The sequence below is a fragment of the Bactrocera oleae genome, chromosome 6, assembly GCF_042242935.1.
Source record: "Bactrocera oleae isolate idBacOlea1 chromosome 6, idBacOlea1, whole genome shotgun sequence".
Classification (NCBI taxonomy): Eukaryota; Metazoa; Arthropoda; class Insecta; order Diptera; family Tephritidae; genus Bactrocera; species Bactrocera oleae.
Window position 1 is genome coordinate 37,523,507 of NC_091540.1, and position 25,134 is coordinate 37,548,640.

Sequence of the window (25,134 nt, forward strand, 5' to 3'; positions counted from 1 at the left end):
TTAGCACTTCTATTGACGGTGTGAAAATAGTTAAAAGCGGGTGGCAACTCCGCCCACTCCCCATATAACGGTACTGTTAAAAACTACTAAAAGCGCGATAAATCAAGCACTAAACACGCCAGAGACATTAAATTTTATCTCTGGGATGGTATGAGATGACTTTATAGGAACCGCGTTCAAAATTAGACAGTGGGAGTGGCACAGCCCACTTTTAGGTGAAAACCTAACCTCTTGAGATCTGCTTAACCGATTTCAACCAAATTCGGTGCATAACGTTCTTTTCATATTTCTATGTCATAGTGCGAAAATGGGCGAAATCGGACTACAACAACGCCTACTTCCCATATAACACCATTTTAAATTCCATCTGATTCTTTCACTTTCCACTATGTAAATCAGGCAACAACGACTGTATCGGGATAAAACTTTGCGTGAATAATGCGATTAAAGTATGCCACCTTGTGGCCAAAAATTGTCTAAATCGAACCAAAACTGTTTAAGCCCCTAAGTACTAAATATGTGGACCCCAGTGCCTATAGTTGACCTTCTGCCGAAAATATCAGTCAATCCACAAAGAAATCTCAAACGAGTATACTATTTGACTTTGCGAGAGTATAAAATGTTCGGTTACATCCGAACCTAGCCCTTCCTTACTTGTATAATATTATATTTGATTACTATCTTGTGGATGTGTGTATGGAACAGAATAATATAAATGTCGCGAGTATGAAAATTTTTAATTGCATGTATCTTTTTAATGCTGAATCGTGAAACAATAAAAGCAAAAAATTTTGTCCAATAAAATAAAAAATAGTAACCCTTAACTCAGACCTACCCGATAAGTACATCAAATTTCATCAAAATCGGTTCACCCGTTTCGGAGGAGGTTGGCAACAAACACCGTGACACCAGAATTTTATAATTCAATTAAAATATGTTAATCAAGAATTCAACCTTTATTGTTCGACCAAACCTTGATCGGATTACAATTATATTCGGTGTCAATTAACTCATAGGACGTAAACTTACTTAGATTCATCACTTTATTTTGCTTCGTTTTCGATATTCAGCTTCAACTAAAATTAAAAAATTTAAAATATGGGGCGGATAGGAAAACCAAAGAAAATTTAGACTAAGGTCTACACCAATTTCGTTGTTATCAGCGCCAATCAGATTATATATAGATATATAGATCATATTAACCAAGTAAAAGGGTTTTAAGTCAGTTGAAAAATCGGGAATCGCTATATCGGCGTATAATGGGGCTAAGGAAGGTCTGGACTGATTGTATTAACGTTTGATTTTACCTTAGTATACGGGAGAACTTGTTTCCACGCAAGCTTATGAAGATACTTCACACATTAACCGACATACAGGTTGGTTGAAAAGCTTCTGCTCTTACCAAGGTATAGCACTACTAGCTCCAAACTTTTTTTTTCAAGTTGGTAAATCTGTCGTGATAACACATGCAAAGTTACAAGTCATTCTGTCAATTAATTTCTGGTTTCCGAGCCATTGTTTTGAAAGGTTTAAAAGCAAAGAAAATGTATGAACAATTGTTAGAAATGTATCCTTCAAAATGTACCGTTGAAATTTGGGCTGGTGAATTTAAACGTGGTCGTACTAGGCTTGAAGGAACGAAGAACGACCAAAAACCTCAACCACACCAGAAATCATTGAGCAAGTTCATAATATTGTTACTGAAGATCCATGTTTGACTAAGCTTGAAATCGCTAATGCCATAGGCATCTCAGACGAACGAGTACTTCATATCTTACATGGAGAATTACATATGAAAAAGCTATTTAGAAAATTAGTGTCGCACACGTTAACAATTCAACAAAAAATTTATCGAAATAATATTTTATATATATATGGATGAGACTTGGATCTACCACCATTATCCTAAATTGAAATAAGAAAGCTTACAGTTGACTGAAGCTGGTTATTCAGCTCCAAAGCAGGTGAAGTCACAACGATCAGCAAATATCAGTTTTTTGGGATGCAAAAGGAATTTCGTTGATTGATTATCTGCAGAAAGGTAAAAATATAAACTCTGAATATTATTGCAGCCTTTTGGATTTGGTTGGATGAAAAAATTCGTGAGAAAAGACCTGGTTTGTAGCACAATAAAATCGCAATCTAGACAATGCACCTGCTCACAAAGGTGTTTTAAAAATTGCTTGAGCATTCACCGTATTCACCAGAGTTGGCTTCCAGCGACTAGTACCTCTTCAGAAACCTGAAAACATTTCCTTCGTGAAAAGCGTTTTTCGTCGAATGAAGAAGCTATTACAGCCGTAGACGGGTATTTTGCAGAGCATCTGCAAAGTCATTATAGGGATGACATAAAATTATTGGAGGATTATTGGAATGAGTGTATTAAAGTTAAGGGAGATTATATTGAATAAAAAAATATATTTCGTACCACACAACAGTACATTACATTAGCAATTTCATATTTCTACGTAAAAATTCTACATAACATTATTCGAATATCATACTTTAATGTATCATTGGTTTTAACAAAGAGATTTTAGCTGTGTCGTCATAAAAAAATTCTCAAAACTTGCCTGTTTTTGCACGATTAAACCCTACTCCCCCTTACCCGCATCTCAAATTAGTGACAGACAGTTTCTTGGTATTCGTCTTGTCATCCTGATCATTTATACCAATACTTACAACTCTATATCTACCTCTGTTCGTTTTAAGAGTTACAAACAACGTTTAGGTGAGCAAACTTATTATCCTCCATTTTCGAACATGTTGCGAGAGTATATTTATAAACTAAATGTTGAAATCATATCAATATATCTATCGTTATTATATCGATACTATAATTATTCCCTGGGTTACATAAGTGAACATATTGAAGAACAAAATCTATCGTTAATAATTACACAATATTTACTAATATATATCATTCTTGCTGTATCTATTCAACATTTGTGCCATTATACAAAGTACTTATGTATCTAAGCGCTAAGGTTTGTTAATTTTCTGAAATCATCATTAAAATGATGCAGTGAGCTATTAAAGCGCGGTAGGCACTCACGCGTGGAGAGTTTACATGAGGGAATGACTGCACTTAGAGGCTTTGTCGCAAATTGTTTGAATGCTACATTGTAATAGTATGTGTGCATGACACTAACGAGACAACATTTGTGTATTTATATATATTATATATCCGTTATTATAATCTCTTCATAACTCTGACAAAAAGCTGGAGAGAATATTTTATAAGACTGAGACTGAGTGTCAGAAGTATTTGAATATCTTTCTATACAAGTATATACATATGTACGTTTACTTATGCAGATATGGGAGCAAAAGTTTGCCAAATTGTTAATTAGTATAATTAAAAGGAAATTAAAATCTGAGTGAAGTTTCTGACTACGGCATTCAATGCTTGAGTGATTTATGTGTTACTTAATATAAACCCAGCTACCAGTCCTTACCGCCTTACTTGCGCTTGTGGAAAACACCCAACTGTTTTATTTTGCAAAATCTTATTAATGATCGCTCCAGATATATTCAAGTGTATCATATTTTGCCCTGTACTTTAAATTTTTTCAGCTTAGGTAAACTGATTTCAATATAAATGGTTCATGGAATTTATTTTGGAATATAGGGGCTATGCATTAAAAAACAAGTAAGGAAGCTCTAAGTTCAGGTGCAACCGAATATTTTATACTCTCTCAAGGTAAAGTGATATACGTGATTTTCGTTTATATTATATTGTATTATAAAAGTAGGAAGTATTGCATCCATTATTTACCGTTACAGGTAAGAAGATACACTATAATTAGAATTTCGTTCGGAATTGCATTAAAATTTCATACATATTGGCCTATAGATGCGATGTAAAGTCAACCGGTAATTCGAAATGATTTCTATTAGGTATATGGGGGCTAAGGAAAGTATTTACATAATTTCACCCATTTTAGGCACAAAAGAATGCTGTTAACCAGAATTTCAATACTAGAAAACACTGACTGATCGATATGTTTGGTTAAAAATCAGCCATATACACTGGTGTCCACATATTTGGTGTCTGGGTCCTTGAAAAGTCATAGCCTAATTTCAAAAAATTTTGGCCGTAGGATTAAGTACGTTGAGTACCACTATTTGTGCAAAGTTTTACTCTAATAATTTTATTGATATTTGATTTGTATACTGTAAAGTGAAAGAATTAGATGAAACTTAAAATCTTGCGTTACGGGAAATAGTCGTGATTGTTATCCGATTTCGCCCACATTTTCACAGCTTATAATAGGAATGTTTGGATAACCTTACACACCAAATATGGTTGAAACGAGTCAGGTAGTTCCTGAGATATAGGAATTCACATTAAGGTGGGTGGTGCCACACCCCTTAACCCATTTTTACATCTGAACTTACTAAGCCCCCCTCAACCATCTTCGTTGTGAAATTTAATGCTTGTGGCGCAATTACTCAGTGAATTATCGCACTTTTAGTAATTTTTATACTCTTGCAATATGTTGTTACAGAGTACAATAGTTTTATTCACCTAACGGTTCTTTGTATCACATAAAACTAATCGAGTTCGATATAGGGTTATCATCAGGATGATGAGACGAGTTGAAATCCAAGTGACTGTCTGTCTGTTTGTGCAAGCTGTAACTTGAGTAAAAATTGAGATATCGTAATCTGATGAGTACCACGGCCACAAAACGCCATTCAAGGAAAACCTATAAATTGGCATAACTAAGCACAAAAATAAGATATAGAACTGTAATTTGGCACAGGGATCGCAGTAGCAAAAGTGTACTTGTGGGCTAAAACTTTTGAAAATATAGGCGTGGCCCCGACCTTCAAAAGGTTTAATGTACATATCTCCCAAACCATTCAAGCTAAAATAAGAAAATGCGCTCAGAACAAATATTTTAAGCACCTCTACCGACAATGTAAAACTGGATGAAATGTGACGATAGCCCCGATTACTTCCCATATAATGGTACTGTTAAAGACTACATAAAGCGCGATATATCAATAAAAAAATACTCCAGAGAGTATAAGATGACATTGTAGGAACCGTGTTGGACAGTGGGCCGCCCACTTTTAGGTGAAAACCCATATCTTGGGATCTGCTTAACCGATTCCAACCAGATTCGGTACATAACCTTGTGCACCCTTTTGACCAAAAATCTAAAAAGTCTAAATCGAACCAAAACTGTTCAAGCCCCTAGGTACTGAATATGTGGACCCCAGTGCCTATAGTTGACTTTTTACCTAAAATATCGGTCAATGTGTAAGATATATAATTTAAAAAATTAAAAAATGCATATAATAAAATAAATAAATGAAACTCTCGATAATACTATGTCAACACCTGAAGTACACTCCCGAGCTTTGATCCCTGCAAGTTGCGAGAGTATAAAATGTTCAGTATACAGCCGAACTTAGAACTTCCTTACTTGTTTTTTTTTAAGTTGTAACTGAACAAAAAAATCCTTCGTTCAATACCTTGTAAATTATATCTCGAAGACCCGGTTGAGTAGCTTGCGAGAAATCTTGACAACAGGCTTTGAAAACACAGTTTCGAGAAAAACGCGTTTAAAGTTTTGAGTGACTACTATACGAGTAAACAAAAACTCAAAAGCTATTACTGGGATCAACTTGAACATTTGGGATGTTTTGAAACCGTGAAATTTATGCAACCCCTTAATATACGAGCAAACGGTCTTAGTTCAAAAGGCTAGTAAATCCTAATCGGAGTGTCTTCTTTGTTTTGGTAACGCATTATGAGAAGTTAGGGTAGCAGGACTACAGAAGCTTTTGGGGAAAGTGATGAGAGCTTATGGTCGGATGAACACGACTCCTAGGAAGCTTGCATATTTGGAGAAAATATCTTAAAATACGACGGCAACGCTCCTAAGAACTTTTTGGCAAAAGTAAAAATGTAGTTTTTCTACAATACCTTGCAAGTCTTCAATTAGGCACCACGATCTCCAGACCTCAGTTGGACTGAAAACCTGCGCCAATTAGTTAACAGCAGTTTTGAATGAAGGAGTAGCTACATGAAATCTATGAATAAATTCCAACAAAGCATCGGTAATTTCGTTCGCTGTTCATTAGTGCAATTTAAGAGTAAAGAAGTATTCACTATAAAGTCTCAAAAACCAAGTCATCGCACCTGGAAGCACTTTCTTGCAAGAGTTTAATGAAAAATTTAATCGCTGTATATATTGATGAACCTCAACTGTGGCTATAGAAAAACTCTATAATGTTCAAAACAATTTTGTTATTTTTCCTTGATTTTTATATCTTAACCCTAATACACGTTAATTTGTTACACCTTTCATTCCCCAATAATTGCAAAAATCATCACTGCATGAATCATTGCTGGAACCCAGCTGGATGAAGCACCAAATGGAGCTGACAGTTTTGGTGGAGCAGTGTAATTTATACTCATATCACAGTTAACAGGAGCGCATTCCGTTTAATGTCATTCATGCCAAAATCACAGAGTGCTTTCATCAACTTCCCAGGTAATTGAGTTGTAAGTTTTCGTAGCATATGTTCATTTGGTGTGGCATTTAATACGAGTTAGCAAAGCAGAAAACATTAGTTATTCTCAATTCTTGACATTTTTCTATTAAAATTGCATTACGGTTATTTAGGGCAAATATATGTGTATGTGGAAATTATTTCATCATGTTCGTTTGAAAGTGGAAATATAAACATATGTACATAAATATGTTTTTGGAAATTTCGAAAGAAATTTTTAGAAGTGTTGCTGAGCACCAGCAAAGGTGCAATGTGTGTTTGTGTGTTACACTTGAGTACTTCTATTGCAATCACGAGTTGGCGATGAGTCGAATTTAGTTTCTGGTGGCCATGAGATGAGTGAAGCTGAGTTTGCAAGTTGCATTTGAAGGACGTTGACTGATGATGATGTGAATCGGCAGCGATGTTCGTAAACCACACGTTAAGCGGCCAAGAGCAGGAGTCAACTAATGATTTTGATTTTCAGTAGGAAAGCTTTTTTTGTGGTAGGTAGCATTACTTAAGATGACTGGCATATTGCATTCTGCTTATAGCTTGTGGCAGTTTGCGAGTGAGGCATCGATAATTGCTCATTTGTGTAAAATGCATTCACTTCATTTTCTATTAGAGAACGTTTATTTTGGAAACCTTGAAGACCTTGACCATATCAGTGATAATAACTAGGCAATAAAAGCACATTTTTTTAAAAGGTACTTTGAAAGAAGATGATATTGAGTTATGACCATAAATAAGTGATTGAAATCGTTTTTCGAATGAGTAAACTTAGAAAGGAACCGAAATGAATGATGTAAAGACATTTCGATACTTTTTTTTTGAAGGTTTCATATATGTATGTACGCTTACAAAATAATCGTAAGGAGCAGAAGTATATTATGCAAAGAATACATGTACCTATATTTCTTAATTTTGTTAGATACCGCTACTTTGAGTTATTGCGAGATCAACATTTTTCAAACCTTCAAGTTTATAACTAATATGGATATTAGACTTAAATGGTTCAAAGGGTTATATTAACTTCTGAATTTTTATCTATATTTTTATGCTCTTGCAACATGTTGCACAGAGTATAATAGTATTGTTCAACTAATGGTTGTTTGTATCACACAAAATTAATGGAGATAGACATGGAGTTATACATAATTTCGAAAAAATTATTACGATAAAATAAACAATAAAAATAGTTTTTACGAGCATTTTGTTATTGTAAAATTAAAGGACTATGGTTCTACCGAGTAACGAAGCTTGACAATTTTTCGTTACTTGGTAACTTCAAATGAGCTGTTTGTTTTGCGTCGATGCCTGAAAAGTTCATTTGCTGCTCACTATAAAATAATGTTAGGGATGATTTTTCAAAAGTAAGTATTTATTAAAATTGAGTCAATTGTTTTTGAACAAAATATACCACACTACTGAGATAGAGCAAAAAGTATGTTCACAGTTAAGTGTTTTAACGAATTACCAGATTAACACGTTCGATTTGAAAACATGTCGTGAATGCATTTAGTATTTTTTTTTATTTGTTTTCATATTGACTTCATAAACCGCATAAAGTGTTAGGTATAGTCAGAGGCATGAAAAATTCCTATTAAAAAACATTTTTTTCACTAAACTAAAAGCTGTTACTGAGTGCGGTCGTGTATAAATTTGCTCCGTAATTTTGTGCGTTTTTCTGGGCGAATCTAGTTGTCAGAAAAGTATGTACATGCAGTAAGGATTTAGCATTGGTCACCTGAAGTGTACTGTTAATATTATAAATTAAAAACAATCTTTGTGTAATTCTTCCTGCATAGAGCAACAAAAACAAAATAAACCTTACTTTTGGCGCGAGAAACAAAAAACAGCTGATCACATCTAAAACGTGTCAGCCTACAAGTATGCAGTAATTTTCTCCTGTTTCATTTGTTGGGGAAGTATAGAGCTGCCAAATAAAACACTAATAATTAAAATAAACTGAAAATTCCTAAGTTCCAAAAATGCCTGTAGACCAACAAAAGAAAAAACAGTGGGCTTTGATCTTCTTCGAAAAATATAAGTACCCGGGTGCGGATGGCATTCTTCTAGCATTTCTGCAACAGGGGGAGCAGGTCTTACTGCCCCACCTTGTTCGGCTGATGAGGGATAGCCTAGCGCTGGCATATATCCCAGAATCATGACGCACTGCAAATGGGATCTTTATACCCAAGGTCGAAAGGAAGACTTCTCATTGGCGAAATCCTTTAGGCCAATTAGTCTTACTTCCTTCCTACTTAAGGAGTATTGAAAAGATCATAGACCACTAAATACGATTGAAGGTGCTGAAGGCTTCAAGGCTTCATGCTAAGCAACATGTTTACAGATCAGGAATATCAACAAATACTGCTCTATACCAGCTAACCTCAGAGATGCAGAGTTCGTTAGATGGGGGCGAGGTGACGTTATGTGCCTTCCTTGACATCGAAGGTGCTTTTGATAATACGTCTCACGAAAGCGTGTCAAGAGCACTGGTGAGAGTGTGGTAGCACCAGTACGCAGATGGATCGCAGCCATACTGCGCACTAGAGTAGCTAAAACCTCAGTAGGAGATACCAAAATTCGTCTTGGCACAACAAGAGGTTGCCCACAGGGTGGAGTGCTATTCCCCTTACTTTGGAGCCTAGTTGTGGACGAACTCCTTGAGCTGATAACTAGCCATGGAATCCGCTGTCAGGGATATGCGGATGACATTGTTATCTTAGCTAGGGGTAAATTCGTAGACACACTCTGCGATATCGTACAAGGAGACTGGGACTGGCAAAGGGAGTGTAGTGGGGTTGGCTTAAACATCAACCCCTCCAAAACTACAAGCATTCCGTTCACTGGACGGAGGTCACTGCCAGGCCTCAGAAATTAATCCCTTGATGGCAGAGTGTTGGAGATGGCCAGAACAGTCAAATATCTAGGCCTTACGCTTAATTCCCCTTTACGGTGGAAGCAGAATATGGACCTGACCCTAATCAAGGCTACGAAAGCACTCATGGTATGCAACCGATTGCGGAGAAATCCTGGGCGTGCTCCCCAAGGACTATCAGGTGAAGGTACACCATTATCGTGAGACCGACTATGGAGCGGTGTCTTAGGCATCGCAGATTTCGTAGGACTTCAACTGTCGAATCTGCAAAGACTTGCCTGCATCTGCGCGTCGGGCGCAATACGTACGTGTCCGACTGCAGCACTGGAAGTAATACTAGAACTCACACCGCTACATATGGTAATCAAACCGACAGCCAAACAGACTCTGCTCCAAATGACAGCAGAAGAAGTTAGCAGAGGGAAGGTAATCTCGTTCCAGCAGATGAAGGCGCTAAGAGAGGAAATGCTATAAGCCCTTCTCCTAAGGGACAACATTACCAAAGTAGTAAGCTTCACTAAGAAGTTCAAAGTTACCCTTGGCGGCAAGGTGAAATGGAATAATTCATCGCTGGACCTGCTGCTAAGGGCAAGCACTATCAAGTGGTACACCGACGGCTCTAAAACGTCGGAGGGGATTAGTGCAGGGGTCACTGGGTCAAGCACCAAACTCTCCATTCCCATGGGAAGTTGTCCTAGCATTTTCCAGGTGGAAGTCTTTGCTATAAGTCGGTGTGTAGAGATAAACCTCCAACGCAACTATCGCAATAAAAGTATTGCCATACTCAGCGATAGTCAGGCGGCACTAAGAGAGACTAACAGAGATCCCTGCCTATGAGGTCAGATCGCTTCTAGTGCAGGAGTACATAGAACGGCTGAACAGCCTATCAAACAACAACCGCGTGCACCTTATTTGGGTGCCAGGCCACAGCGGTATTGCCGGGAATAAACTGGCCCGCTCTGCAGTCTCCATAAAAATGATGGGACCAGAACCATGCTTAGCGGTTGGTCCACATACCATTGAAGAGCTGCTCCGTAAGGAGGAAAGAGCAGGCAGGGAGAGACATTGGCAACAAGGCATGCGCCATGCGAGGTTGCTAATGGGGGGTTACGACCTCAGACGGTTTAAAGCCGTTATCAATCTCCCGAGGAAAAAATTCCGGCTGCTTGTCGCGTTTTACACCGGCCATTGCAGGCTCAATAAACACCTATTCAACATGGGCTTAGACTCTTCTGCAAACTGCCTGTTCTGTGACATGGAGCCGGAAACCATAGAACATTTGCTAGTGGACTGCACAGCAGTCTGCAGACGCAGAATTAAGGGACTGGGATCCATGTTTCTAAACAGGGATCTCATCGCTTCACTAGCAACTAGCAGAATACTGGAGTTTATCAACATGCTGGGGGGATATGACTTAGGGGTGGGCACGAGAGATTATAGGTCGCGATGCATACCTCTAATCAAATCTGGCTATCTATCTACAAGTATGTTCCAGGAGATGATGAAAACTCAAAACATGCTTCTGCACGTTTTACTTGCTTTTACTAACTGAAAATATGTTACTGGAACGAGAATTGGCTATCCCAACATAAACGAAGTTGAACAATTTTTGCACACAGAAGATATCGACATACTTCTGGTTTTGGAAACACACTCTACCGGTCAAAACCTATTATACTAAGCATCCAAGTAGAAGAGCATGCGGTGGTAGCGCCATTATTGTGAAGAAAAATTTGAGGCATTCTCCAATGCCGGAATTTAAAGAACAATTTATCCAATCCACAACTATAAACATATTAGATTCAAATATCGCAATTTCATTTGTTTACTGACCCCTCCCCCCCAAACACAAAATTGAACTAGTCAGGTTTCAACGTTTTTTGCTTCGCTTGGCCACAAATTTATTACAACTGGTGACTACAACGATAAACATATCTTTTGGGGGTCTAGACGCATTAGCCCTAGAGGAAGTATGTATAATATGTATGATACAGTAATTTCAAATAATCTTGACGTTGTCTCTTGCGGAACACCGACTTACTGGACAACAGACTTTAAAAAGTGGCCAGATTTCATTTAGATTTAGCAGTTGTTAAAAGCATTAAACGCAACGAGTAGACAGTTATTTCATCATACGACTTATTATCTGATCACTCACCTACAATTCTCACCACGCACAACAATTCATACACTGTGAACAGTTGCATTTCTACCCAAACAGAAACACGGACTGGTTAAAATACAAAATAGAGAAGGTCTTTACAAATGCTTATATCAGTCCACCAAACATAAGTAATATTGTTAACGTACCTATCAAATTTCGGCTTTCTCAGGTACAGACCGCTTTTAAAAGCCTCGACGTGAAAAAGTCGACAGGGCTAGATGGCATTACAGGATTATTGATAATCAATTCACTCACTTGTGCTATAAGAATTTTACTAATCATTTTTAACGCAATGTAAAGAAATGGTTACTTCCCACCATCTTGGAAGATTTCTACAATTGTTATAATTCCCAAGCGGGAAAAAGACGATAGTCAAATTACATCGTATAGACCTATTAGCTTGCTACCAATATTATCAAAAGTGTTCGAAAAAATTCCTCTCCACAGTTTAGCTCCGTTCCTCCATGAGCGACAAATAATCTCTGAAAATCAGTTTGGATTTCGAGCTAATCGCGGTACTATTGAACAGGTACACAGAATCGTCACTATCATTAGATCGGCTTTTGAAAAGAAGCAGTATTGTTCAGTTTCCTTTATTGACATATCCCAGGCATTCGATAAGGTTTGCAGTTGCAAGAGTATGAAATATTCGGTTACAATCGAACTTAGCCCTTCCTTACTTGTTAAAATAAAGTTTTACAACAATAACTCTTGCGACTTTTCGAATTTTGAAAAATCGTCAAAGTTTATTGTACGAGAAAAGCTCGGCTATTCAAAAAATGCAGATACACTTAGGAGATTTTGTCTCAACTGTGACAGATATTGGCGATACTTGTTTCACGTAATTAGTCCGTGATATAGTGTAATCTGAATCGCGTAGATTGCTATGTAGGCTGAATATACCCACAGCCTTAAGAAATTTATAGAAACGGTAACAACTTTGGTGGAGCTCTCTGGGTAAGTATGATTTTACCGTTAGTTGACTTGCTGTCAAGTTATCGCTTGTATATTAAAACGGATGAACAGACAGCTATTCGGAAATCAAATTGTCTCTAATCAATTTTAGATATTTTAATAAACAGAGAGCGAGAGTTTAACATCTGAAGAGCAGAAACATAACACTCCATTAAATGGTTTTTTGTTTTCTGCGAATGGGCCATATAAACATCTGAACAATCAGTTACGTCCTTCTTTTAGTTTAAAAGCTTATAATAACTTTTCAATGAATTCACTTGACGCAACCAATCGAGTGGTTGTCACGCACTCATCGCTTTTTGCACGGCTGTAAGCACATTTTCATATGTCCAATCTAATATCAGATTTACTTGTAGAGCAAAGGACACTTGACTCACCGCAGATTTGAATAGTTGCGTTTTTATGAAATAAGCGCTTGTTTACATTTATTATTTGCTGAGGCACTTCGAGTACTTGTATAAATAAAACACTTGCGTTGAGTTGTTGAGAGCACAAATGACATACATATAACCATGGACTAGTCACTAGTGTGTAAAATATGTATATGTCATTTTCCATTACATGATTTTGCTTTTATTAATTATTCATTCATATACATATGTATTGTATATTTAGATATAAGCTTGTATTAAATAATTTTCACATTTGTATTTAGGCACTTTTTGTTTATTCCTGGATGTTGTTAGTTATTTACAACTCTGCTGTTTTAAAATATTTGAGGGCGATGAAAAGTTGCACGTACTTTTTATAAGCATAAATAATTTCAAAAATTGTGAACACATTTTTGCCCAGCTCCTTTTTGAATTTACTGTATTTTTATACTCTCGCCACCTGTTGCTACACCTAAAACTAATCGAGTTAGATATAGGGTTATGTATATATAAATGATCAGGATGAAGAGACGAGTTGAAATCCGGGTGACTGTCTGTCCGTCCGTCCGTCAGTCCGTGCAAGCTCTAACTTGAGTAAAAATTGAGATATCTTTATGAAACTTGGTAGACATGTTTCTTGGTACCGTGAGACGGTTGGTATTGCAGATGGGCGTAATCGGACTACTGCCACACCCACAAAACGCCATTAATCAAAAACAAATAAATTGCCATAACTAAGCTCCGAAATAAGATACAAGACTGTTATTTGGTACACAGGATCACATTAGGTAGGGGAAATCGAAATCGGGTGGCAACTCCGGCCACTCCCCATATAACGGTACTGTTGAAAACTACTAAAAGCGCGATAAATCAAGCACTAAACACGCCAGAGACATTAAATTTTATCTTTGGGATGGTATGAGATGACTTTATAGGAACCGCGTTCAAAATTAGACAGTGGACGTGGCACAGCCCACTTTTAGGTGAAAACCCATATCTTGAGATCTGCTTAACCGATTTCAACCAAATTCGGTGCATAACGTTCTTTTCATGTTTCTATGTCATAGTGCGAAAATGGGCAACTTGCAAGGATCAAAGCCGGAGAAATACATTTAGGTGTTAGCGAGACTTCATATTTGGAAATGTAGTAAAAAGGTTCAACTTTATTGTTCGACGAAATCGAAAATGGATTACAATCAAATTTGGTATCATATTAACTTATATTGAAGGTTATATACTTACTTGATTTTATTGAAAATTCTACTAAAATCATTGGGCTGATTGCATTAATTTGTGACATTGCTCAGGTTTACGTTAAAACTAATTTTAAACAATTTTTTATTTATATAAATATACGCATATACTATATATAGAGTAAAGTCAGGCAGACGTTTCAAAATCGTGAATACCAGGTATATGAGGGCTAAAGCAAGTTTTTATTATAATTTTATATTAAAATTTTATCCATTTTAGGCAGAAAGATGCACTGTTATTAGAAAAACACTCTCTCTCAATTTCATTAAAATAACTTCCGCATTGACTGATATATGTATGTGGTATAGAGTTATCTAAAAGCTTGAAAATGTAAGAAACTACGATTTTGTAGCTTAATTTACGGTTTATTTATTTCGATATATAAGTTTTTGATTAATAGCATTTTGTGGGCGTAGCAGGGGTCTGGTTACGCCCACCTACAAACTCGTCCGCACTTTTTTGATAAAGAAAACGTGTATCAAGTCTCATTTAGATATCGCAGTTTTTACTCAAGTTATCAATTGCACAGACGGGCGGACGGATAGATTGATTTCAACTCGTCTCTTTATCTTGATCATTTATATTATATATACATAGCCCTATATCTAACTCGATTAGTTTTGGGTGATACAAACAACCGTTAGGTGACCAAAACCATTATACCTGTAGCGACATGTTGGAAGAATATAAAAAACAAATCTGCTGTAAAATAATCAAACTTCAATCGTTAATATCTTTTAAACGATTAGGTTTACGGAAAATTAATTAAATTTCCTACAAAATCTATGAAACGAAATATTTTTCAAGTAGTTGGAAGCGAGATTTGAAATTTGTTATCTGATGATAAGAACAAGAAAAAACGTTAACTTCGGTTGCGCCGAAGCTATAATACCCTTCACAAAAACAAAGGCCCCTTACAAGAACTTGATTCCGAACGTTCAATTTGTATGACAGCTATATGATATAGTGATCTGAACTGACCAATTTCTGTGGAGAATAATTTGTTGCCTTAAGCAATAACTCGTGCCTAATTTCGTGAAGATGTCTCGTCAAATAAAAAAATGTTCCATGCAAGCACTTTACTCCGATCGTTCAGTTAATATGGCAGCTATATGCTATAGTCATCCGATCCATACAATTTCTTCGGAGATTAGATAAATGCTTTAAATAATAATACATGCCAAATTTCGTGAAGATACCTCGTCAAATTAAAGAGTTTTCCATACAAGCACTTCATTCCGATTGTTCAGTTTGTATGGCAGCTATATGCTATAGTGATCCGATATCGGCGGTTCCGACAAATGAGCAGCTTCTTTGTGAGAAAAGTAAAGGTGCAAAATTTCAGATCGATATCTCAAAAACTGAGGGACTAGTTCGCGTATATACAGACGGACGGACAGACAGACGGACATGGCTAAATCAACTCATCTCGTCACGGTGATCATTTATATATATACTTTATATGGTCTCCGACGTTTCCTTCTGGGTGTTACAAACTTCGTGGCAAAATTAATATACCATGTTCAGGGTATAAAGATAGTGAACTGTAAGGCGGAGAACCTTCACGTTACAATTAAGAGCACATACTTGGATAGACATTTTTGAAGTATTTATCAACCAATTTTTCAGAGTACCAAGCGAAAAAAGCATTTTTTTGACCCACTCTAATATATGTATTTTTATATTCTTGCAACATGTTGATACAGATATAGAATAGTTTTGTTCACCTAACGGTTGTTTGTATCACCCAAAACTAATCGAGTTAGATATAGGGTTATATATATATAAATGATCAGGATGAAGAGACGAGTTGAAATCCGGGTGACTGTCTGCCTGTCTGTCCGTCTGTGAAAGCTGTAAATTGAGTAAAAATTAAGATATCTTTATGAAACTTGGTACACATGTTTCTTGTTACCGTAAGACGGTTGGTAATGCAGATGGGCGTAATCGGATGACTGCCACGTCCACAAAACGTCATTAATCAAAAACGAATAAATTGCCATAACTAAGCTCCACAACAAGATACAAGACTGTTATTTGGTATACCGGATTACATTAGAGAGGGGCATCTGCAGTTTAAAATGTTTGTTTAAACTGGGCGTGGTCCCGCCCCTAATAGGTTTAATGTGCATATCTCCTAAGCCGCTAAAGCTATAATAACAAAATTCACTGAAAACAAACGTATTCAGCACCTCTATCGACAGTGTGTGAAATCGGAATGCTACTCCGCCCACTCTCCATATAACGACACTGTTAAAAAATACTAAAAGCGCTATAAATCTGGGTTGGTATGAGATGACTTTAAAGTAATAGCGTGGCACCGCCCACTTTTAGGTGAAAACCCATATCTTGGGATCTGCTTAACCGATTCCAACCAAATTCTGTACATAAAATTCTTCTCATATTTCTATGTTATAGTGCGAAATCGGATTACAACCACGCCTATTTTCCATATAACACCATTATAAATTGCATCTGATTCTTTCACTTTCCACTATGAAAATCAAGCAACAATGATTATATCGGGGTAAAACTTTGCGTAAATAATGCATTTAAAGTATGCCATTTGTGACCAAAAATTGGCTAAATCGAACCAAACTGTTCAAGTCTCTAGGTACTGAATATGTGGACCCCAGTGCCTATAGTTGACTTTTTACCGAATATATCGGTCAATGTGTAAGATATATAATTGAAAATACTAAAATAAAATAAATAAATGAAACTCTCGATTATAGTATGTTTTTGTGTCAAAAATGGGTTGAATCATATCAATACTTCCTTTAATATAAGCTTTTGCTAACAGCTGAAGTTTCCCGGGCTCTGATCCTTGCAAGTTGCGAGAGTATAAAATGTTCGGTTACACCTGAACTTAGAACTTCCTTACGTGTTTATACATAATTAAGATATTTACTTTTTTTTGAATATTTTCATATTATTGGCTCTCGTTAATCTGCATTTTATTGTTTCTAGTTTTCCAGTAATTATTACCTTTGAATGCGCGTTTTAAAGCTGCACCAATATTTTATTACTTTCTCGGAATATTCACCGCAAACTAATTGGTGTGTTTGCGTTCTTGATTGCACAGGTAAAAGTAGACACTTTTATGCTAACATTTTTCAAACACTGTGTACACACATATGTATACAAAATATTTATGCACTTTCAAGGGTTGTGCCAGTGGCGCCCAGCAAAACTTTATTTTTAGAGCAGAAGCGTCCTTAAGCGTTTGCCGCATTCACATGGCATTACGTACCACACACAGCCGCCAACACATTAACGGCATAAACGTCGAAAAGTGGGTACGGCACATAAATACAGGGTGCCCTTAACATTTACCCAAGTGTATAATTGCTCATTGGCACTCGCATGTCCTGCACGTCGCAGAACGTGAGTAAAAAACGAAAAACGCAATTTAATTTGTCTTTGATTAGGCACTTAATGCTGGCAGGACTCAGCGGCAGTGATGAGAGCGCAAGCGAGGACACTTGGAAACGCAAACGATTTTTTTTGGTTCACTGCTTTTACTTTCACTTTTTTATTGGTTTCGCACACGCATTCAAGCTTATTGATCCAAAGCACATTTCGGAGAAGACAACATGTAGTATGGAAGTATGCAAAACTTTTACGCATATCCATGCCTACATTCATACTCACATATAAAGGCAAACTTGACTTTGCTTGGCAAATTCCATTTGTCATAAGAGCCACCTCACAAAATCTTCTTTATTTACACTGGATGAAACTTTTCGCAAAATACATACTCACACACAGCACTACTAACATATTTAAAAGAGATTGGGTTACTTGAGTTTAACGTGCCACATTAGCGACATTTCATTAAATTTTCATTCACTTTAGACGCCCTGACAGCGTTTATCCACCAGTTTACATGTGCATACTTTTACACACGACCACATACATTTTTAGAGACATATACATATATGCATATGTACAAGGACTTAGCCTTGTTGCCGCGTATCCTTTGCGCGTTGTCCTTGACGTGCGCGCGCAAATCGCATGACATCACACCAACATTTTATTTTTATTTTCACTCACTTTCCACCTTGCGCGCTCACTGCCTTTTCTCTTTTCTCTTTTTATTTTGTATTTAATTTTATTTCATTTTAATGCACTTGTTTCTGTTATTGCTAAGTATTTCATTTTTACTTTTTAATTCACATTGAATTTTATGGCACAACAGACTTTAATTGCCTGCCCGCTGTGTGCACATGTGTGTGTGTGTGTGGGGGTGTTTATGCTAAAACAACAACACAGCAGATTGCATATCCTTTAAGGACACTCTACGCTCAGCACTTGGCGCTCTTCACACTACACCGTGAACTTTGTGTGTGCTTTTGTTGCTTTGAGCCGTTTTGCGTTCCCGTTCGTTTAGTTTGCTCAAGTGTCGCTTTCTGCTCCGTTTGACCTCCGACATACGACTAAATTTGTCGGAATTGGAAAAGTGGTGCCTGAGTGGCTCGATGGTTAAATAGCTGAATGCATCAGCGTTGACTACTTGAATGTGGTTAAGGAGCTAAGTGGTGCGGCAGCGGTTTAATTCAGCTGTTGCGCCATACCGTTACTTTGCTCGAACGTTGTGTGAGGATGTTGGTGTGTGTTGGTGAATGGTTAGTGTTTGTGTGTGGAGTAAGTTTACTAGTTAGTTAGTGAGTTCGGTCGTTGGTTGGCTAGCGTGTCTAGTATTTATAAGCTAATGCTATAATTTCAGTACCACAAGCCGCCAGCAACGACAGTGACACCAACAAAAGCAAAAAAACAAAGCAGCGCAGAAACAAACACATTTGCAATTCTCAGGAACGGCAGCGAAAGAGCGAGGTACACATGTTGTACCTTGCCCATTGATAGCGGCAACCCAGTAGATATCCGGGTGCCTGTGGCGTAGGCGGGTGTGCCCCTGTTGCAACTATGCGCTCACGCACCCACAACTATTATATGGAATACCCAGTTAACAGCGAGCTTTTTCTTGATGAATGTCATATTATATGAGTCTGAAATTAGAGGTGGGATAAATTTGCAAGGTTAGAGAGCTCATCTGAATAAGTTCTTCGGAAATTTTAGCAATTCCTATATCATCCTATTCTGACAAATGAGCAGCTTCTTGGAGAAAGAAAAGACGTGTGCCAAATTTCTGATCGATATCTCAAAAAGTGAGGTAGTTCGCATATATACAGGCAGACAGACGAACATGGCTAAATCGATTGATCTCGCCATACTGATCATTTATATATACAAGTATATTGTGTAGGATCTGCGACCCTTTCTTTTGGCTGTTACAAACTACGTGACAAACTTTGACAAATAACTTGAAACCAATTTTTTTAGTTCGATTTCATGAAGGATATATCCTATTAAACCTCTATATATGTACGGACGCTTATCTAATTTTTTAGTCAAAACTGAAAACGCTTAAAGACCGTGAGTTATATATGTATGTTATAATTAACTCCAAGCTCCCATTAAGCTAGATAGACGTGTGTAATTTGAAGAGCTGACCCTAAAATATGCATCCAGGTTTCAATAATAAGCCCAAGTCCTTGTTACCAGAAGTTGCAATTCCTTTAAGTGATTCCCGCCTCAATTCGAGTAAGACTTGATTTAGGGCATCGATAAGTTATGCAGCGCATTACAATTAAAGAGAAGTGTAGATTTCAGTATCATGGGTTTGGTGGGAATTGTGAAATCTTCTCTCCCATAACGGTCAATGGATTTGTAGCGTCTATTGCTGCGTGTGTGTATTTAAGTGGTAAATTGTTTATTATCTAGTTTAAGTAGTCTGGACTTGGGTCACTGCTACCGTTTAGTAGCCCATTGCTGTTGATTTAAATTACATACACACGCACCCGATATATAAATACACATACGCAAGCATTTGGTATTATCTTTATAGGTGCTCGGTGGGTTTATGAATTAAATGGATTGAAATTGGAAAATTACACTCACTTTAATGTCGCCATAAATTGTGCATAGCCAGCACAAATACATTCACAACTAACTATATTGAAGTAAGTAAATGGAATATTCATTGTTTTTGCGGGTTCATTAAACGTTCGTGACTATGGTGCTCTTCTAAGATGTGGTTGCCTCAAATTTGATCAATGATGGCAAGAAGAATTTTTCTTGAAAGTGTCACAAATAAACTTCTTACATTATTAATATCAGAAATATCTCTGCTTACTCTGGCTACAAAAGTCTTTCCAAGCTAATGTGCTTCACTGACGAGTCATGAGGGCTGCAGAAATGAATAATGCATGCTAGCTGAAAGCCCGGTTATGTCTACATTTTAAAGGGAACGATAAAGCCGACACCCGATTCTAAGTTGAACTTCGTGTTTCTTTACGTGATATTGGCAGGGCTATGCTACATAGTCTGAAAACTCTTTACTCTGACCGAGAAATAAGCACAAAAAAATATATATATTCTTGTCTTAGATTACGTTAGGTTAGGTTAGGTTAGAAGGTCGATCCTAAGAAGGATCACACTTGGACAGCTTAAACGCCGGTCCGTTGTGGTACCCAAAACTCCTATGAGCCGGATCAATAGACCCAAAAGCTCTTAGATTACTCAGCTTAACTACGACAATGTTTCGTGGGATTTCATTCCATCGTTCTCATTGGTCTGAAGGTGGCGAAACCTCTGCTATTTTCCTTTAAAAACTGAGATGTATATCTACTGGGTTCCACTTTTAATGGATAATCTCGTACTGATCAACCGTATTAAGGTCAAGAAAAACTGTTACCTACGGTTAAACCTATCATTCCCTTAACAGGTGTAACGAATAGTGAGTAACCTTCATGAAACACAACGTGCTTATCTTTTTTTAAAGCATTGACTAAATCGTTTCCCCGATAGTACTCGTGCAGTCCAGCAAGAATACACGAAGTCGCTTGAAATTTCGACGTTCGTAAAATATTCATTACTTCTTCTTTTATGTTTGAGTAATGCTTGAACTTTGATCTGAGTAATTGAAAGAATTTTTGTGCGCCAAGACATCGCAGCTGTAAAATGCAGTTGGTTTCAAAGAGGCATTCGCGAACTTAAACTAAATACAAATATGTATATATATGTAGATGTTATAAATATGTATATACTGTAAGGTCATCATTGTATGTGTGCTTTGGAAGCTTGTGGGAGGTTGTCGGCGAATTTCAATCGCTGTCCAATTAATAATCATTTTAATAAAGATAATTAAGTGAACACAAAAGCTATCAGCAATTGTTAACGCGAATTTGTTTTTTATTTTCCGCTACGCCGGAGGAAGTGAAGCGTCAATGATTAATTGAATTAGAAACGCTGATCGGACGACAGACAACAGAAGGCACAAACAATCTATGGCGATTAATTGGATTGTCTGCCAGTTGAAATTATCAAATACTTTTAAAGTTGAATAATATTCGAAACATTTGATTTAATGCCCAGTATTGAGTAGGAGATAAGCTAAGCGCATTAAGATACCATGACGGGGATGGGCATAACTAAGTACTTAAAGTGAGACATTTAGACATTTTCTACTTAGTATTCAAAAAAATAATTAATTGAATTTTGTATATAAAAATAAATATTTTTGCGTATGATATTATATTATTATTATTATTGAAGGCCTTTTGTAGCTTCTGTAAGATAAGGTATACTATTTCTGTGCATACCTGATATGGGACGTTTAAAGCACATTGATATTGTACAATATTTGTGTCGTCATAAAATCGCAATAGTTTTATCGTTTTAGTCGCTTTAGAATTTTCGGAATTTGAAAATCCGAATATCAGAGCATGACGTACGGATGTAGAGTCTTTAATAAGTGACTGATGTTGACTTTGCGTTGATCTATTTATAGATATAACTACAAGTAAATACCCAGTAACTAAACTGCGGTTGTCAGTTATATTTAAAACAAACAAAGCTTGGCGGAAATCTTTTAATAGAATAAGACTGGTGAATAATGTTTGGAATGCAGTTTCTCAACTACAGGAGGAGAAACCAATTAAAGAATAATATAAACTTGAGCATAACCTAACATTAATAACATTAACATTAATTTAAATAAAACATGAATTAGATCCCCAGGAGCTCTTCAAGGAAGTTGACTCCTTACTTATAATTTTTTACGAATACAAAGAAGTTAATAAATATATTAAACCTCTAACAAAATATGCCAATATCAAACATGATTATGGTGAGGATTAAATCGTTTTCTGACGCATAAAGTAATTTTTTTTATATCCTGGAGTATATTATGTTTGCCACGAAGTTTAGCCCGCTCATAAGGAAACGACGGTGACCCTGTTTAGGGTATAATGATTGTAGTAACCAGCCCCGGTTTTATATTCAGTCTCGGCTATATACCATAAATTATTTGGAAATTTTGACACATGGGCTTACGGCGAATGGATTTATAAATATTGATTCTAATGTCGAAAGCACTAAAATAAATTTTATGACTCTGACTATGACTATTATAATAAGTATATATAGTGGTTTCTGTATGTACAAATTTTCCATAGCCTACTAATGACAGCGCAGACGACAACAACAAATATTTTAATACCCCTACTTTGCTATTTCCAGATTTCCAATATAAATTTAGACGTCAATGTCAAAGAGTCGCTAACAGTGAAATGTTAGCAGCAATCAACAAGTATCAACAACAACAAATAGACTTTTTCTTGTATTGCATATTCTGAGGCATGTTCACAAATGATTGCTGATTCGTGAGGGAGTTCTACGGCTACACTCTCTCGTTTAATCAACTCCGTTTTGTTTGCAATTACAAAAAAAGACACCAAGTACTGAGGGTCTATAAGGGGGTGCTTCAACCAACCAGTTGGCAACCAGTTAAGGCCCACTAAATAATGTGTCATTACCTCTGTCACGTACGAACTTGCCGACGGCGGTGAATGCGCCAGCCGCTGTGGCCGGCGAGCGAACTATGTGTGCGTTGCTGTGTTGCCGACAGTGACGAGCAACTTTGATGACGACAGCGCTGCTTGTTCTTTCAATGTACGGAGGTGTTTATGTGGTGTACTCATGTGATCAGCTTGACAATCGACGAGCTAACAGCGAATGTGTGTGTATGTTTGTATCAACTTTGGCGCGAGTAGAAAATATTTTACTATCAACGGTTTTTTATATATCCCGTGTATTTACAGACCTACTCGTGTGTGTAAATATGTATAAATTAGTTCGTTTCGTCTCTTTTGTTTGCTTCTTACGTGCCTCTTACCCTTATCGCAATTTGTTTTGATTATATTTTCTACCTATTGAGAAGTAAAAATTCAACTGGAAGTACCAAAAATATATGGACGTACAAATACAATAATACATATATAGTAAATTTTTGGAAACCAATTTTATCTTAAACAAGTTTGCTATAAATAATTCAATAACTTAAAGTGCCAAGCTGTAACTGAAAATCAGCTGATACTATGAAGAATTGACATAGCTCCAATAATTATCATATTTAGTAAGTCAGATCTAAGTACGCAGAGTTAAAATATGTAAAGCAAATTTTTATGAGAATTCTAAGACTTTTGAAACGCGCTATTAAGAAAAGCGTATTGTCGACGCTATTATTATATATGTACATATACCTATATTCCTGGAGCTTCTACGAAGGTTATCGCTTTGAGTATATCTACTATAATATTTGATAAAAGTCATACTTAAGGAAAGTTAATTATCGAAGAACTTAATCATAAACGATATTAAGATCATAATAATTGGATTTAAATTAGATTTCAAGAATTTGATTTTCATCGTTCAGTTTGTATGGCAGCCATATGCTATAGTGATTCGATATCGGTGGTTTTGACACATGAGCAGCTTTTTGGGGAGAAAAGGACCTCTGAAAAGTTTTAGATCGATATCTCAAAAACTGACAGACTTAGTTTAATCGTTTTAGCTCATCACTCTGATCATTTCTTCTGGGTGTTACTATCGTGGAAAACTTAATCTACCCTGGGCATAATTATAATAATAGTTTCGTTGTGAAACTCGAAAAACAATAGAATACATTTAACCAAAATCAAGGTCGAAAGTTTACAGATTCTTTGCTCTAAATAAAACTCCTTAGAAGCGGTCGCCTAAAGTTATGGAAATGAATCTGTAAACTCAGGGAGAAGTACACAAAAAAGTGTTAAGAAGATGTCAGAAATATCGTGCATTTCCCGATTGAATAACGTCGGGTCGTTCTACTTGAACTTTACAAGTCTCAAACCTAAAGTTTCTACTAGCACTCGATAGAATAGACTGTTAGAACATGATTGGAATACATACTGCTCACAGTCTGGTGGCGGCGCACGACTGCAAAATGAAACTAACAGGTCGAGAAGACTGCAGGAAATGCTAATAGAAAGGTATCAGGGAAACAATGGGAGCATCTCTTGTGCACTTTTCCGCACTGTTACTCCTCATGAACTACGTAGCGGTACCGCTAAGGACTCCATTTGGTACCGCTTAGGACCAAAAATGGTCTATTTGTGGCTCATGAGTGTGCCAGACTAATCTTACCCAATCTAACTTAATCAGTCTCAATTAATTGCACTATTCCATTTGTATCGGGAAGCACAATAATATATATAACACTGACATTGGAAGGAACTAACATAAAAAGCAGAACGTGTCTTTACTAGAAATCGAAAGTGTGAGGAAAAATATAAATAAGAGAAATAAGTGCTCCCTTTACATATACTTGCTTCAGATAAATCAATTAGAAAAACACCATTTTGCAGCACAGGACAGGTGCATATTTCTCAATTTTTGTTTTTAATTTCGGAAGCACTAAAATAAAGTTTATGCAAGGAAAAATTGGTTTTTAAGATCAGATAAGTAGATTTTATTTGTTTAAGCGAAAAAAATTCATAATAATTGGTTTTGTTTTGTTGTCTTTGTCACGTGAGACTTGTCAATTATTTCATCATGATTTCTTTATGTGGTTGTTTAATTAAAAGCTTTGGTAT

The 25,134-nt window shown here is 36.6% G+C and overlaps 1 protein-coding gene across 9 annotated transcripts in view; it reads right to left on the reverse strand.

Moving 5' to 3' along the window:
• Positions 1-25,134, reverse strand: part of axo (axotactin) — a 143,287-nt gene that overhangs the window by 106,731 nt on the left and 11,422 nt on the right. For 3 of the 9 annotated variants that reach the window (XM_036364547.2, XM_036364588.2, XM_036364572.2), the window contains exon 1: positions 12,914-13,109. The exons of 4 other annotated variants lie outside the window; for them this stretch is intronic. In XM_036364547.2, coding sequence (XP_036220440.2) covers positions 12,914-13,094 — 181 coding nt within the window. In that variant the 5' untranslated portion in view covers positions 13,095-13,109. Of the gene's footprint in view, positions 1-835; positions 864-12,913; positions 13,110-17,149; positions 18,631-25,134 lie in introns of those variants that run through there. 2 more of the 9 variants (XM_036364566.2, XM_070111147.1) reach the window with 2 other exon arrangements.